Below are 12,387 nucleotides of genomic sequence, written 5' to 3' on the forward strand. Positions count from 1 at the left end.
GGTTGTACTGGTCCCTGAAGTTGTCAGAGTGAGGACCAGACTCCTGGGACTGGCTGGCTGGGTGCTGCCCAGAGGCACCATTTTCTTACTTGAGGGCTAACTGTTCAGAGCAGATAGAATCAGGTCGTTTGCCGGCCACAGTGAGTCCGCACCCCAGAGGCTTCCTGACCTCCTCCCTGCTGACCTCCCCCCTGCTGAGGGGGGAGGTGAAGGACAGATGTGAGGAGGAAGGAAGTGGCACTGCGTGAGCCCTGTTCTAGGAGTGAAGAGCACCCTGGGACATGGGCCCGGCAGGGCCGGTAGGCAGGTGACACAGTGAGCTCGAGGCAGCCTGAACCACAAGGGAGGCGCAAACCAACAAGGATAAACCTGAAATGAGCCCTCCCTCACCCTCGTGCAAAGTGTCACTGGATGTGTGGACAGCAGCACTAGCAACGTAGCCATGGGGACCCACTCGACTGGCTTCCCAGCAGGGAAACCCTCTCCCCAGGGACAGGCAGCCCTGCTCTGGGGCTTGTTTTCCTTGCCTCCCCTGGGGCTTTTTAGGAGACAGGAGGCCAGCCTGGAGGCTCAGCCCACCAGGGGGCGGGGCTGGCTGGCATGTGGTGCTGGGGGATTGAACCGTGGTTCCTGTGCTTTGCTAAGCTTGTTCTAAATAGGTGCTTTAGACCACTGAGCCATCTCACCAGCCCCAAATGGTTTCTTTTTGTTTGTTTGTTTGTTTTTTGTTTTTGGCAGAACCAGGGATTGAACTCAGGCCCTTGCACTTGCCAAGGAAGCGCTTATTCCACTGAGCCGTCTCCCCGGCCCCTTTTTTTTTTGTTTTCTAATGTGCAACAAGATGCTATTTAATTTTGTTCTTCCATAGCTAATATTTTTTATGTATATGCTTTTTTTTTTTTTTTTTTTTTTTTTTGGTGGGATCGGGGATTGAACTCAGGCCCTTGAGCGTGCCAGGCAAGCGCTTATTCTACTGAGCCATCTCCCCGGCCCCCTGTATATGCTTTAATGATTTTTTTCTTTACAATAAGTTTTGGACAATTTCATTTTTGTGTATCTTGGTATGATCTTATTCAAATTTCTTGCACAAAAGGTTCATTTTTCTTGGGAATGTGGTGTTATAAGTTCAACTAAATTCAGAAATTTTAAATCTTTAAATATTTATTGCCTACTCCTTTCTACTTTGAGAATTCTAATTATATGAATGTAAGTTTCTTGATTTTGACACAGAGTGAACTATTATATGACTCATCTGTGATTTCTTTCTTCATTTTTATTTTGGACAATTTTTACTGTTATATTCATTTAAGTTTATAAAAAATTTGTTTACAGTGTGCAATCCATTAATCTCATGTGATGTATTCATTTCAGAAATATTTCTCTAAAAATCACTCTTCTCCATCTTCTATCTTTCACATTTCAATATTTGTCTATAATTTTTAATATATGTAATTATTGATTTTCAATAAAGTTATTAAAAAACCAAAAATAAATAAAATACAAATTCATGATCAGGGTGTGGTGGCATTCTCCTCTAATCTCTGCACTCAGGCAGGTGGCTGAGGCAGGAGGATCGCCATGAGTTTGAGGCCAGCCTAGGCTACATAGTGAGTTCAAGGCCAGTCTGAACCACACAGTGAGAGTGAGATCCTGTCTCAAAAAGATTAAAAAAAAAAGGTGGGGTTGGTGGGGATACAAAGCTTCTGAAGCCCTAATCTGGAATCATACCAAGAACCTCTTCCTGTAGGGAAAAGGGCCTGCAGACTGATGGTCCCAGAAGGAAAGAGAAATGCTACAAAATGCCCTCTCCCTCTCTGGGGAGCCCTGTGCTCTTTACATTCAAAGTCCAGGCGCCTCGAAGCCAGCTCACCCCTCTACCCTGCCCCTCCCAAGCTTTTGGCTCCCACTGGCTAGGTGACAAAATCTTTCTAGCCTCAGCTGTCTCCCAAGAGGATGAAAGCAGGCTGAGGTATGGCTCAATGGTAGAAGGCACGCTTAGTTAGCATCAGTGAGGCCCGGAGTTCAACCTCTAGCACCAAAATAAAAACAAACAGCAGCAACAAAACACAAGGCCTCTCACACCTGTAATCCCCCCTGTGGAGGGTGGGGCAGGAGGATCACCACCTAGCAAGACCCTGTTTCAAAATAAAACATAAATCGCTGGGCAGGAGCTCACTGGTGGAGCACTCTGCTTTCAGTCCCCAGCACCTCAGACAAAGTAAAACCTTCCCCTGGCCTTGACCTCGCTCTTCTCATTTTGATCCCCCCACCGCATGCCTGGGAAATGACCAGGGTCTGTGCTGCTCGGTGACTGCTTTCCTGCTGTGCCCATCCCCGCTACCGGCTACCGAGCAGGCCTCTGGGTGTGCCAGGAGCTCCTGTGCCCGGATGTTCCTACGGGAATCCTCAGTTGGTCCCTATAAATGGGCTTTGGAGGGCCCGGGGAGATAGCTCAGCAGATTAAGTGCTTGCCTGGCAAGTGCAGAGCACTGAGTTCAATCCCCGGTACCCCAAAAAGATAAACATAAAAATAAATGGGCTTTGGAGAAGCACTTTCTTTATTTTTTATTTTATTTTTTGGCGGAACCAGGGATTGAACTGAGGCCCTTGCACTTGCCAAGGAAGCGCTTATTCCACTGAGCCATCTCCCCGGCCCTGAGAAGTGCTTTCTGATTCTCTGGCTTTCCCTCCAGTCTCACAAAGGGAATCAAAATGACCTCTTCGTTTATTTAAAACAGTAGTTAAATTTATTATCCAAAAAAGTTTTTAAGGGGCCGGGGAGATGGCTCAGTAGAATAAGTGCTTCCCTGGCAAGTGCAAGGGCCTGAGTTCAATCCCCGGTTCCGCAAAAACAAAAAAAGTTTTTCTTTTCTTTTCTTTTCTTTTCTTTTCTTTTCTTTTCTTTTCTTTTCTTTTCTTTTCTTTTTTTCTTCTCTTTTCTCAGTACTGGGGATCAAACCGAGGGCCCTGTACATTCTGGGCAACGCTCTCTCACTTAGCTGCACTTCCAATCCCTAGTAAGCAAATTTAGAATACTGAAGCCCGAAGCCGGGTACGGTGGTACATGCCTGTAATCCCAGCATTTGGGCGGCTGAAGCATAAGTATTCCTGTGATTCTGGGGCCAGCCTGAGATACATAGAGAGTTCAAGGCCATCCTGAACTACACAAGAACCTGTCTCAAAAAAAAGAGACGACAATAAAATGAAATACCAAAGTTGTTAGGGCTGGCCAAATAGCTCAGCAGATTAAAGTGCCTGCAAGCAGGTGCAGGGACCCGGGGTTCAATCCCTGGGCCCGCCATGCAGGCCCTGCACCTGGGGTGTGCTGAGTCAGCAATTGAGACTGGGCGTGGTGGCGTGGGCCTGTAACCCCAGCTCTTGGGAGGCTGTAAACAGGCGGATCACTATGAGTCCAATCTAATAGTGAGACCCTGAACACCCTGTAGACCCTTCCCTAAAATACAAAAAAAAAAGTTTAATCTTCACCAGCTTCAAGGTTGATGTTAGTCCCAAACTCTGCATGTTACTTGTTATTAAATTTTCAAATCTGCCAATACACTGAATTGTTCCACTTTGAATTTTTAAAGAGTTATTTCTTCTTCTAAATTTTTCTTAATATATTCTCAGATAAAATAGAATTTTTAGGGGCTGAGGATATAGTTCAGCATCAAAAGCACTTGCCTGATAAATACAAGGTCCTGAGTTCAATTCCCAGTACCAAAAAATAATAATTTTTTTGAGCTGTGCATGGTGGTACATGCCTGTAACCCCATACTCTGGGGGGCTGAGGCAGGAGAATCACAAGTTGGAGCCCAGCCTGGGTAACTGGGAGAGCTGTCTCCCTAAGTCTGGGATGCAGCTCAGAATGACAGCCCTAATTTAATCTCCAGGATCATGAATAATAGTACTCATAATAACATAGAATAAAATTATTTATTTATTTATTTATTTATTTATTTGTTTTTTTAAGAGAGAGTCTCGAACTTACCACGATCCTCCTGCGTCAGCCTCCCAAGTGCTGGGACTATAGGCATGTGGCACTGTGCCCAGTGTCGGTGACCAGCTCAGTGAGCCCAGGGGTGGGGCTGGCGCATATGTGGTGCCGGGGATGGAACCGCGGTCCCTGTGCTTGCCTAAGCTATCTTACCAGCCCTGGGACATTCTTGTCTTATTGCTATACCCAATATGTTCTTGCAGCACACCCAATATGTTCTAATCTTTTCTTTAATTATAGGTATATTTTTTCACTTCCAAAAGTTCTTTTAATTTGTTTGTTTGGTACCAGCAATCCAACTCATGACCTTGTGCTTGTCAGGCAGGTGCTGTGCTACTGAGCTTGACCTTATTTGTTTGTTTTTTAATTTTTGTTTTTGAGACAGGGTCTTACTATGTAGTTCAGGCTTGTCTTAAAACTCATAGGGCTCCTCCTGCCTCAGCCTCCCAAATTCTGGGATTACAGACATGCGCCACCATGCCTAAAAATTTTTTAAATTTTATTTATTTATGATGTGTGTGTGGCCAGCTCAGCCCACCAGGGGGCGGGGCTGGCTGGCATGTGGCGCTGGGGATGGAACCGTGGTCCCTGTCCTTTGCTAAGCTTGTTCTAAATAGGTGCTTTAGACCACTGAGCCATCTCACCAGCCCCCTGCCTTTGAGTTCTTACTGAATACTAGATGAGCACATGTGAACCTTCTTTCTGATAATTAAAGTAGGATCCTAAGGAAGGATAAGGGAAGGTCAGGGAAGAAAAAGGGAACCCAGGCTAGCCCAGGCCAGGAAGCCTTTACTCTATCATCTCACCTCAAAGAGGAGGCTGAACGCGTCCTCCTCCTGGCTGGTGAGGTGTACAGAGAGTCCCTTAATGAAGATCCCCTCTGGGTTTTCCACAATTGTCATTGGCGTGACAGAGGCTCCAACGTAGGGCAGAGTGGACAGGAGATCAAATAAGCTCTCGTTGTAGATTTCCAGGTAGGAGACGCGCACTGTGATGGCATGCGTGGGGCGCTCCTGGATCAGCCTGAAGACCTGAGTGGGAGGGGCAGTGGTCACCATGCAGGGCTGAGCAGGCCTGAGTGCCAGGGCCTTCGGACGCTGGGGGCGGGGGGCGCAGAAGTATAAGGCAGGTCTTGCTGTCTGGGAATTTGCAGTCAGGCTGGCATGAGGCTCATCATCAACTACGATTACTTTTATTACTTCATTGGGTGCTATTAATTATCTTTTTTTTTTTTTGTGGAACCGGGGATGGAACTCAGACCCTTGCGCTTGCCAGGGAAGCACTTATCCTACTGAGCCATCTCCCCGGCCCAATTATCATAATTTTTAGAGGTAATTTTATTATTTTTTATGTATTTAATACAGGGACTACAGGATCTCAATACACAGATTGGACTCACAGTGATCCTCCTGTTTTCAGCTTCCCAAGTGCTGGGATTACAGGCGCATACCACCATGCCCAGTTTCAATCACCATCTGGGTGCACCCCTGGGGTGGTGCCAGGGATCGGACCCCAGTCCTTGTGCTTTGCCTAAGCAGACGCTTTAGTCAAATTTTTTTTTTTTTTTTTTTAGTCAGGCTCTTGTCATGTGGTTCAGGCTGGCCTTGAATTCACTGTGTAGTCCAGGCTGGCCGGGATCTCGTGGTGATCCTCTTGTCTCAGCCTCCCCAGTGCTGGGATTACAGGTGTGCATGCGCCACCCTGCCCAGTTTACAGTGTTAAAATTAATTTCACCTTTTATTTTACTTTTTAAATTGTGGCTACTAGAAAACTCAGTTTTGTATATGCAGTTCACTTGATAATTCAGTAGGTGGCATAGAGCTAAACTATTAAAAGTCAAAGATGCTGAGATACTAAAATTATCACCTTTGCTTCAGAAACTAGAACATGGATGGTGGGTATACTAGGAGAATGGGGGGGCGCCTGCCCCTTAGCTCAGTCCTTTAAGTGGCTGCTTCACCAAAGCAGTCAGGCTCAGGTTGCTGGTGTTCGATCCCCACAACTCAAGGCAGCCAAACCTGCCCTGAAGGCATTCAGAGGAAAAACAAAAACAAAACCCTTACTAGGAGAATGTTCACACTTTTTTTATGTATTTGGGACAAGGTCTCACTGTGCAGCTTGGACTTTTAGTGATCTTCCTGTTTTCAGCCACCCCAGAGCTGGGACTATAGGCATGTGCCACCAGGGGGAGCAGGGCCAGCGCGGCATGTGGTGCAGGGGATCGAACCCTGGTCCCTGCACTTGCCTAAGCAGGTGCTTAGTCCACTGAGCTATCTCACCAGCCTGTCCACACTTCTTATACACCAAGGTTGTCAAAACCACAGATACTTTCAGGCAAAGGCAGTTTGCTACCTACTTCCAAGCAGATTCCTCACACATCTCGGCACGTGATCTATGGTCTCCAGTCATACTTCCCAGACCGCGGCGGACATGGCCCTAGAGCTCAGGTCATGCCCTGCTTTCTGGCCTTTGCTCTCTCATTATATTTATTCATTTATTTTGCATGTCTGGGGTTAAACCCAGGCCCTGTACATGGAGCTAATTAATTTTTAAATTTTTAAAACAGTGTCTTGCTAACTCACTAAATTGCTCAGGCTGGGTTTGAACTCTTGGTCCTCCTGCCTCAGCCTCCCAGAGTGCTGGGATCACAGATATTGCCACCATACACCCCTTGCCTTGCTCTTTCAGGGGGAGTAGAGTGAAAGAAGCCAGAGCAGGCCTACCTTTCACACACTACAGCCAGGGAGCTCAGAGGGGGCCCACATTCCACTGGTAAAACCAGGAAGGAACACCTCTGCGACTTCTAGCCCCTTAATTACAGGTTTACAGACCACCAGGGCAGCAGCAGGCTGATTGGCTGCTCTGCCCTCTTTTTCAAAAATGAGGAAAAGGCTAACAGGGGGTTTAGGCAGTCTGAAGCCTGAACCCCTAGTTTCGTAGGCCTCCTCCCAGCCCACCCCAGCCATGCGTCCTGCCTAGGGCCCTGGTCCTGGCCCTGGCCACAGCTCTCTTGAGGGCTGGACACATGGCCTGCAGTGCAGTGGAGACCACTGTGAAGTGGCTCTGAGCAGGACCCGAGTGAACCAACTGACTTGCCACGTTCACCTGCGAGCCTGCCTAAGGCCCGGGCCCCTTGTCTGGAGATGGGCGGTGGACTCACGGTAAGTGAACCTCTGGGAGTCACCGGTCCCACGGAGGCCTGTATTCGCCTGTGAAGCTGGGACACCTCAAAGGACAAGATAAGGCCACACTGAGGATGTGTGGCTGTGGCCTCAATTAACTATAAGGAGACTACAGCTGCAGGCTCTACACTCCTACAATGAATGTCAACCTAAATAAAGATAAGGCAGTTCTGACTGACTTACTTTACTGCTTGGGAAAATATCTTCCACAGTTCTACTAGATTCCTCTCAGATTCCCAAATTTTCTTTAGTATGTTCCCCCTCCCTTTTTTTTTAAAAAACCAATACATATGTGTTGCCAAGAGAAATTCTTTGTCTTAGCCCCCAGAGAATCTCAAACTCTGTTACAGGGTTTCCAATCTCCTGGAGCCCTAAAATCATACCACTTGCCTCCTTTATTTAAGCCTTTGCCATTCACTTATTTGGGAGATTGCAGACCTGATTAGTCTGCAATAACTAAGTGATAATATTAGCCCATTAGCAGTGGCCGGTGTGGGGTTGCAGCCTGCATGACAAAGGGGACCTGGGTGACCCCTGCCCCGTGGGCTCGCTCTACCTGCTGCAGGGCGCGAGGCAGGATCCCCCGGTGCTTGTAATTCTCAGTTGTCCCTGTCATGGTATATGTCTTGCCAGCTCCCGTCTGCCCATAGCACATGATGGTGCCTGTGAACATTTCAAAACATATTTCAGTGAAATCCAGAAAAATCATTCTAAGGACAGTTCTGTGATCCCCCAGGAGAGCAGGAACCAGCCAGGACCAAGACATGATGGCCAACAGGGAACAGGAAGAGTCAAGGCACGGACAGCTGCCTTGAATCCGCCCCCTGCTCTCCTGCTCCCCAGACCAAGGATGATCTGGTCCTGGGGCTTCTGAGCATAGGACTCTCAGGGGACAGACAATAGGAGGACACAGGCATCAGACTCCAGCCCTTCTCCAGCAAGACCGGTAACTGCCTGGGTCTTGGGGCTGGCAGGAGGCATCAAGGTTGATGCTGCCCCCCCCCCCCCGGCAGGCGGGCTCTGCAGGCTGGAGGAGAGATGGAGTGAGAATGGCACTTCCTGCTGTAGCAAGGACACAGTGCCTAAGACCATGCAGGGCGGCTCCCAGTGGGTCCCGTGCCACTTCTAGAAATGGGCCACCATGATTGGCCCTGATCTGGTCCCCCTGAGCCCCCGGGAGGCTTTCATTTGTGCTTCTGCTATGCTTTGGTTCGACTGTCCACCAGGGTCCCAAGTCACCAAGCTCCCACCTGCTTCTGGAGCTAGACCCCTCCCAAAGGCAGCTTCCTGGTACCGATACAGGGGACCTTCCAGGGCAATGTGGGGGTGTGGGAGTCACTGTTCACTCCAGGGGAAATCTCCTTCTGGGGACCCAGAACGAGTTGGAGCCAGGGACCAGTGAGTCCCCCAATGTAGACAAGCAGGAAGGGTCACCCCAGCGGGGACACTGAGCCCTTTGTGGTTGCACAGCATGAAGCCTAGTTCCTCTGTCACCACTTCCTGGAGCCACACATTTTAGGGTCTTGTGAACTCCAGTAGGAATGGTCCACAGTGCCTGGGAATACAGCTCAGTGGCATAGCACCTGCCTGGCAAGCATGAGGTTCTGAGTTCAATTCCTGGTGCCAAAATAAATAAGATATAAACTGGGCATGGTGGTACACACCTGTAAATCCCACCATTTGGGAAGCTGAGACAGGAGTATCATCATGAGTTTGAGGTCTGCCTGGCTTATGTAAAAGTTCAAGACTAGCCTCAATTACATAGCAAGACTCTATCAAAAACAAAAATAAGAATAAATAGAAAAATGTTTTAAAAGTCACAATTTGTCCACCTTGCCATCTGGTGGCTTCTGACTAGAATGTTCCTTCTGACTAGAATATATCCTGGGCCCCTATCTTATATCTTTTATTTTATTTTTAAAAAATTTTTATTTATATGTGTGGGGGGGACAGCTCAGCCCACCAGGGGGCGGCCCTGGCTGGCATGTGGTGCTGGGGGATTGAACCGCGGTCCCTGTGCTTTGCTAAGCTTGTTCTAAGTAGGTGCTTTAGACCACTGAGCCATCTCTCCAGCACCCCCATCTTATATTTTTTAAAGGAGTATTTGTTTGGTTTTTGTTGTTATTGTTGTTGTTTTGCAGTCTGGGGACAGAACCTAGATGTCCTGCGTGTGCTCTAACATCCCAGGCCCATTTTTAAAAGATTTTAAAATAATCTTAGCATTTCCAAACTTGGAAAACTTTCTCAATACAAATCCACCCCACCCCCTCCACTGGGCCTGGTGGCACACACCCAGAATCCTAGCATTCTGCGAGTTGAGGCCAGAGAATCACAGTTTGAGCCCAGCCTAGGCAATTTTAACAGTTTAGCCAAGACCCTGTCTCAAAAGGAAAAAATAAAGCCAGGTGTAGTGGCGCACACCTGTAATTCTAGCATTCAGGAGGCTGAGGCAAGAGGATCACTGTGAAGTCAAGGCCAGCCTGTACTACACAGTAAGTCCTTGTCTCAGACAAGATTGGGATGGTAAGGCTGGAGGCAGGACCCTGTTTTTAATAAATAAATAAATGAAAAAATAAAATTAAAAAAGGGTTAGAACATAGCTCAGTGTGAAGGCACCAGGTTTAATCCCCAGGGCCACAAAATAAAGAAAGAAACATAAGCAAGCAAGCTTTTCAGACATGTGTTAGAAAAACACTGCCCAAGTGTTTAGTGACAGTGTAAATAACCCTGCTCCGGAACATGAACGGCACACTGGCTGTGTGGTAGAATAAATGCACACGGCTCCTCAGCAGGCAGCGCACAGAGACCGAGGTGAACTTCACCGACTTTACCACAAGGACATACCTTCAAAACTAGTATTTGAGCCAGGGATATAGCTCAGTGGCACAGATTGTGACTTTGATTCTTGGTACAAAAACAACCAATATTTGACAAATCTGAAACAGGGTAATAGTTGAACCTCTGAGGTCTATAAAAATCAGATCCTTGTTTTTTCCTCTGTGCTGAGCACTGCACCGGGGGCCTTGGGCGCATTAAGCAGGTGCTCTACTGCCGACCTACACTCCTGGTCACTTTTTATTCTTGTTTTTATTTTTATTTCATTTATTCATTTACTTTTATTCTTTTTTTCATAATTTTATTGAGAAACAAATAGCAATGAGACAGTTTCAAACCAAATTGGTAGGACAGTTTCAATAATTAACACATTGCATACATTCTTCCTAGTGGTTAATTGCTGTACAAGATGCGGACTTGAGATCCTATTTACAAACACCATTAGAATAAATCATTCTATTCATTAACAGAATGCAACTATATATCTATCCTAACCACTTTGAATACACAGATACAAAATGGACATTCATCTGTATCTCCTTTTTTTGTTAAGTTCCATCATTTAAATATTATAGGTGTATAAACTCAGCAAAATATTCTAAAAAAGTTCAGTAGTCCATAATAGTATTGGGTCTTCTGCTTCACTGGCAATGTCAGAAATTATTGACCTGAGTCCCCCACAGCTCAACATAACAGCATGGCTTTACTTCTTATACTTCATTTTTATACTTTTCTGCTGGATGGTTAAGACCAAGGGAAAGCAGGACCTATGCAACAAGAGTTGTAGCTTTCGGGTCTGATGAGGTCAGTGAAATCCCCTCAGGATTTATCCTGAGATCCTGTACCTCAGATTGTAGAACCTTTGTCAGTGTCAGCCATGTGGATGAGTCATGGCCATTGCTTGGCCAATGTGCTCTCTGTGAAAGCCTGAGAGAATATTTTCCTTCCATGTGACTCTCCTTAGGCACACTCTACATCATGGATCACTTTCCTCTTTGGCCCCATAATCTCCTTGATCAGAAAATTTGGGACACTACCGAGTTACATGACGTTACAGTACAAGTTCTCATATGTCCCGAGTCTTAATTGACCTTGGAAGGCTAGGATTCCTATTCCTTGCAGCCCTCCTTTTTCTCTAATTTTGGTCTGCAAACTTAGGTTGTTAACCATCCAGAAGACAAGCTTATTGTTATTACTATACAACCTAGGCTGTTAAGCTCTATTCTTCTTGAGATGGGGTCTCACTACACAGTTCAGGCTGGCCTTGTGCTCATTTTGTAACCCCCAGGCCAGCCACAAACTCGCAGTGATCCTCTTGTCTCGACTACCAAGTGCTGGGATTCCAGGCATGTGCCACCAGTTCCTCACTTTTTATTTTGAGACAGAATCTCACTAAATTTTACTAGACTGGAAAATCTGTGATCCTCCTGTCTCATTCTCCTGCAGGGACTGAGCCACGTGTTGCTGTAACTAGATCAAGTCAGAGTCTCTTAATTATCCTAGGAAGGGAGGTCCCAGGGTATAGATCCTGCCATGTTTACCACCTCACCAAGGAGCAATAAGATTTCTACCATAGGGGCCGGGGAGATGGCTCGGTGGGATAAGCGCTTGCCTGGCAAGTGCAGGGGCCTGAGTTCAATCCCTGGTTCTGAAAAAAAAAAAAAAAAGATTTCTACCATAATAACATGGAGACAAATAAGCATACAAATGCTAGTGAGGTTATATTTTATTTTATTCACCACAGGATCCTTGTACCTCTTCCTCCAGGAAGGGCTGCCCGGGCTCTTAGAAAAGATAACAGCTAATTAGCTAAATTACCATTGTAGCCATCCAGGGCCTGAGAAACCACATCCTTTGCGACTGTCTCATAAACCAGGTCCTGGGAGGCGTCATGAAGAACTCCATCCAACCTGAAGGACCAGTCCGTCTGCTGGTTATTGACAACTCCTCTCCGGGTGTCTTTTTTTAAGTGAATATCAATGCTCTAGAAACAAGAGGGAAAAAAGATCCTTGTTAGGAAACTGTTGCAACCCTTCCCCCCACCAATCACTGACAACTGAAAGTAGCTGTGTGCCCCTGTAATCCTAGCACTTTGGAGGCTGAGGCAGGAGGGTTACCAAGAGTTTTGAGGCCAGATTGGGCTACATAGTGAGTCCAGACCAGCTGGAACTACCCTGTCTCAAAAAAACAAACAAGACAAAAAAAAAAAAAAAAAAAAAAAAAGTTACTCATCACTGAGGCCTGAACTGGAAAAAAAATAGGAAAATAGTTCTTGTATGACCGGGGCTCCCACATATGTGCTGCTGGTATTCTGGATGAATTCTTCGGAATAGAAAAATGAAGCTCCCGCAAGGAGGTCACACAACCCTGTGGTGG

At 46.6% G+C, this 12,387-nt stretch overlaps 1 protein-coding gene across 6 annotated transcripts in view; it reads right to left on the reverse strand.

The window, feature by feature from the left end:
* Kif9 (kinesin family member 9) overlaps positions 1-12,387 on the reverse strand; it is a 44,249-nt gene that overhangs the window by 24,689 nt on the left and 7,173 nt on the right. For all 6 annotated transcript variants that reach the window (XM_023700653.1, XM_023700655.1, XM_023700651.1 and 3 more), the window contains 3 exons: positions 11,830-11,995; positions 7,733-7,839; positions 4,801-5,025 (listed from right to left, as the gene is read on the reverse strand). In XM_023700653.1, coding sequence (XP_023556421.1) covers positions 4,801-5,025; positions 7,733-7,839; positions 11,830-11,995 — 498 coding nt within the window. The remainder of the gene's footprint in view (positions 1-4,800; positions 5,026-7,732; positions 7,840-11,829; positions 11,996-12,387) is intronic.

This window comes from Octodon degus, unplaced genomic scaffold (genome assembly GCF_000260255.1).
Source record: "Octodon degus isolate 3935 unplaced genomic scaffold, OctDeg1.0 scaffold00126, whole genome shotgun sequence".
NCBI lineage: Eukaryota > Metazoa > Chordata > Mammalia > Rodentia > Octodontidae > Octodon > Octodon degus.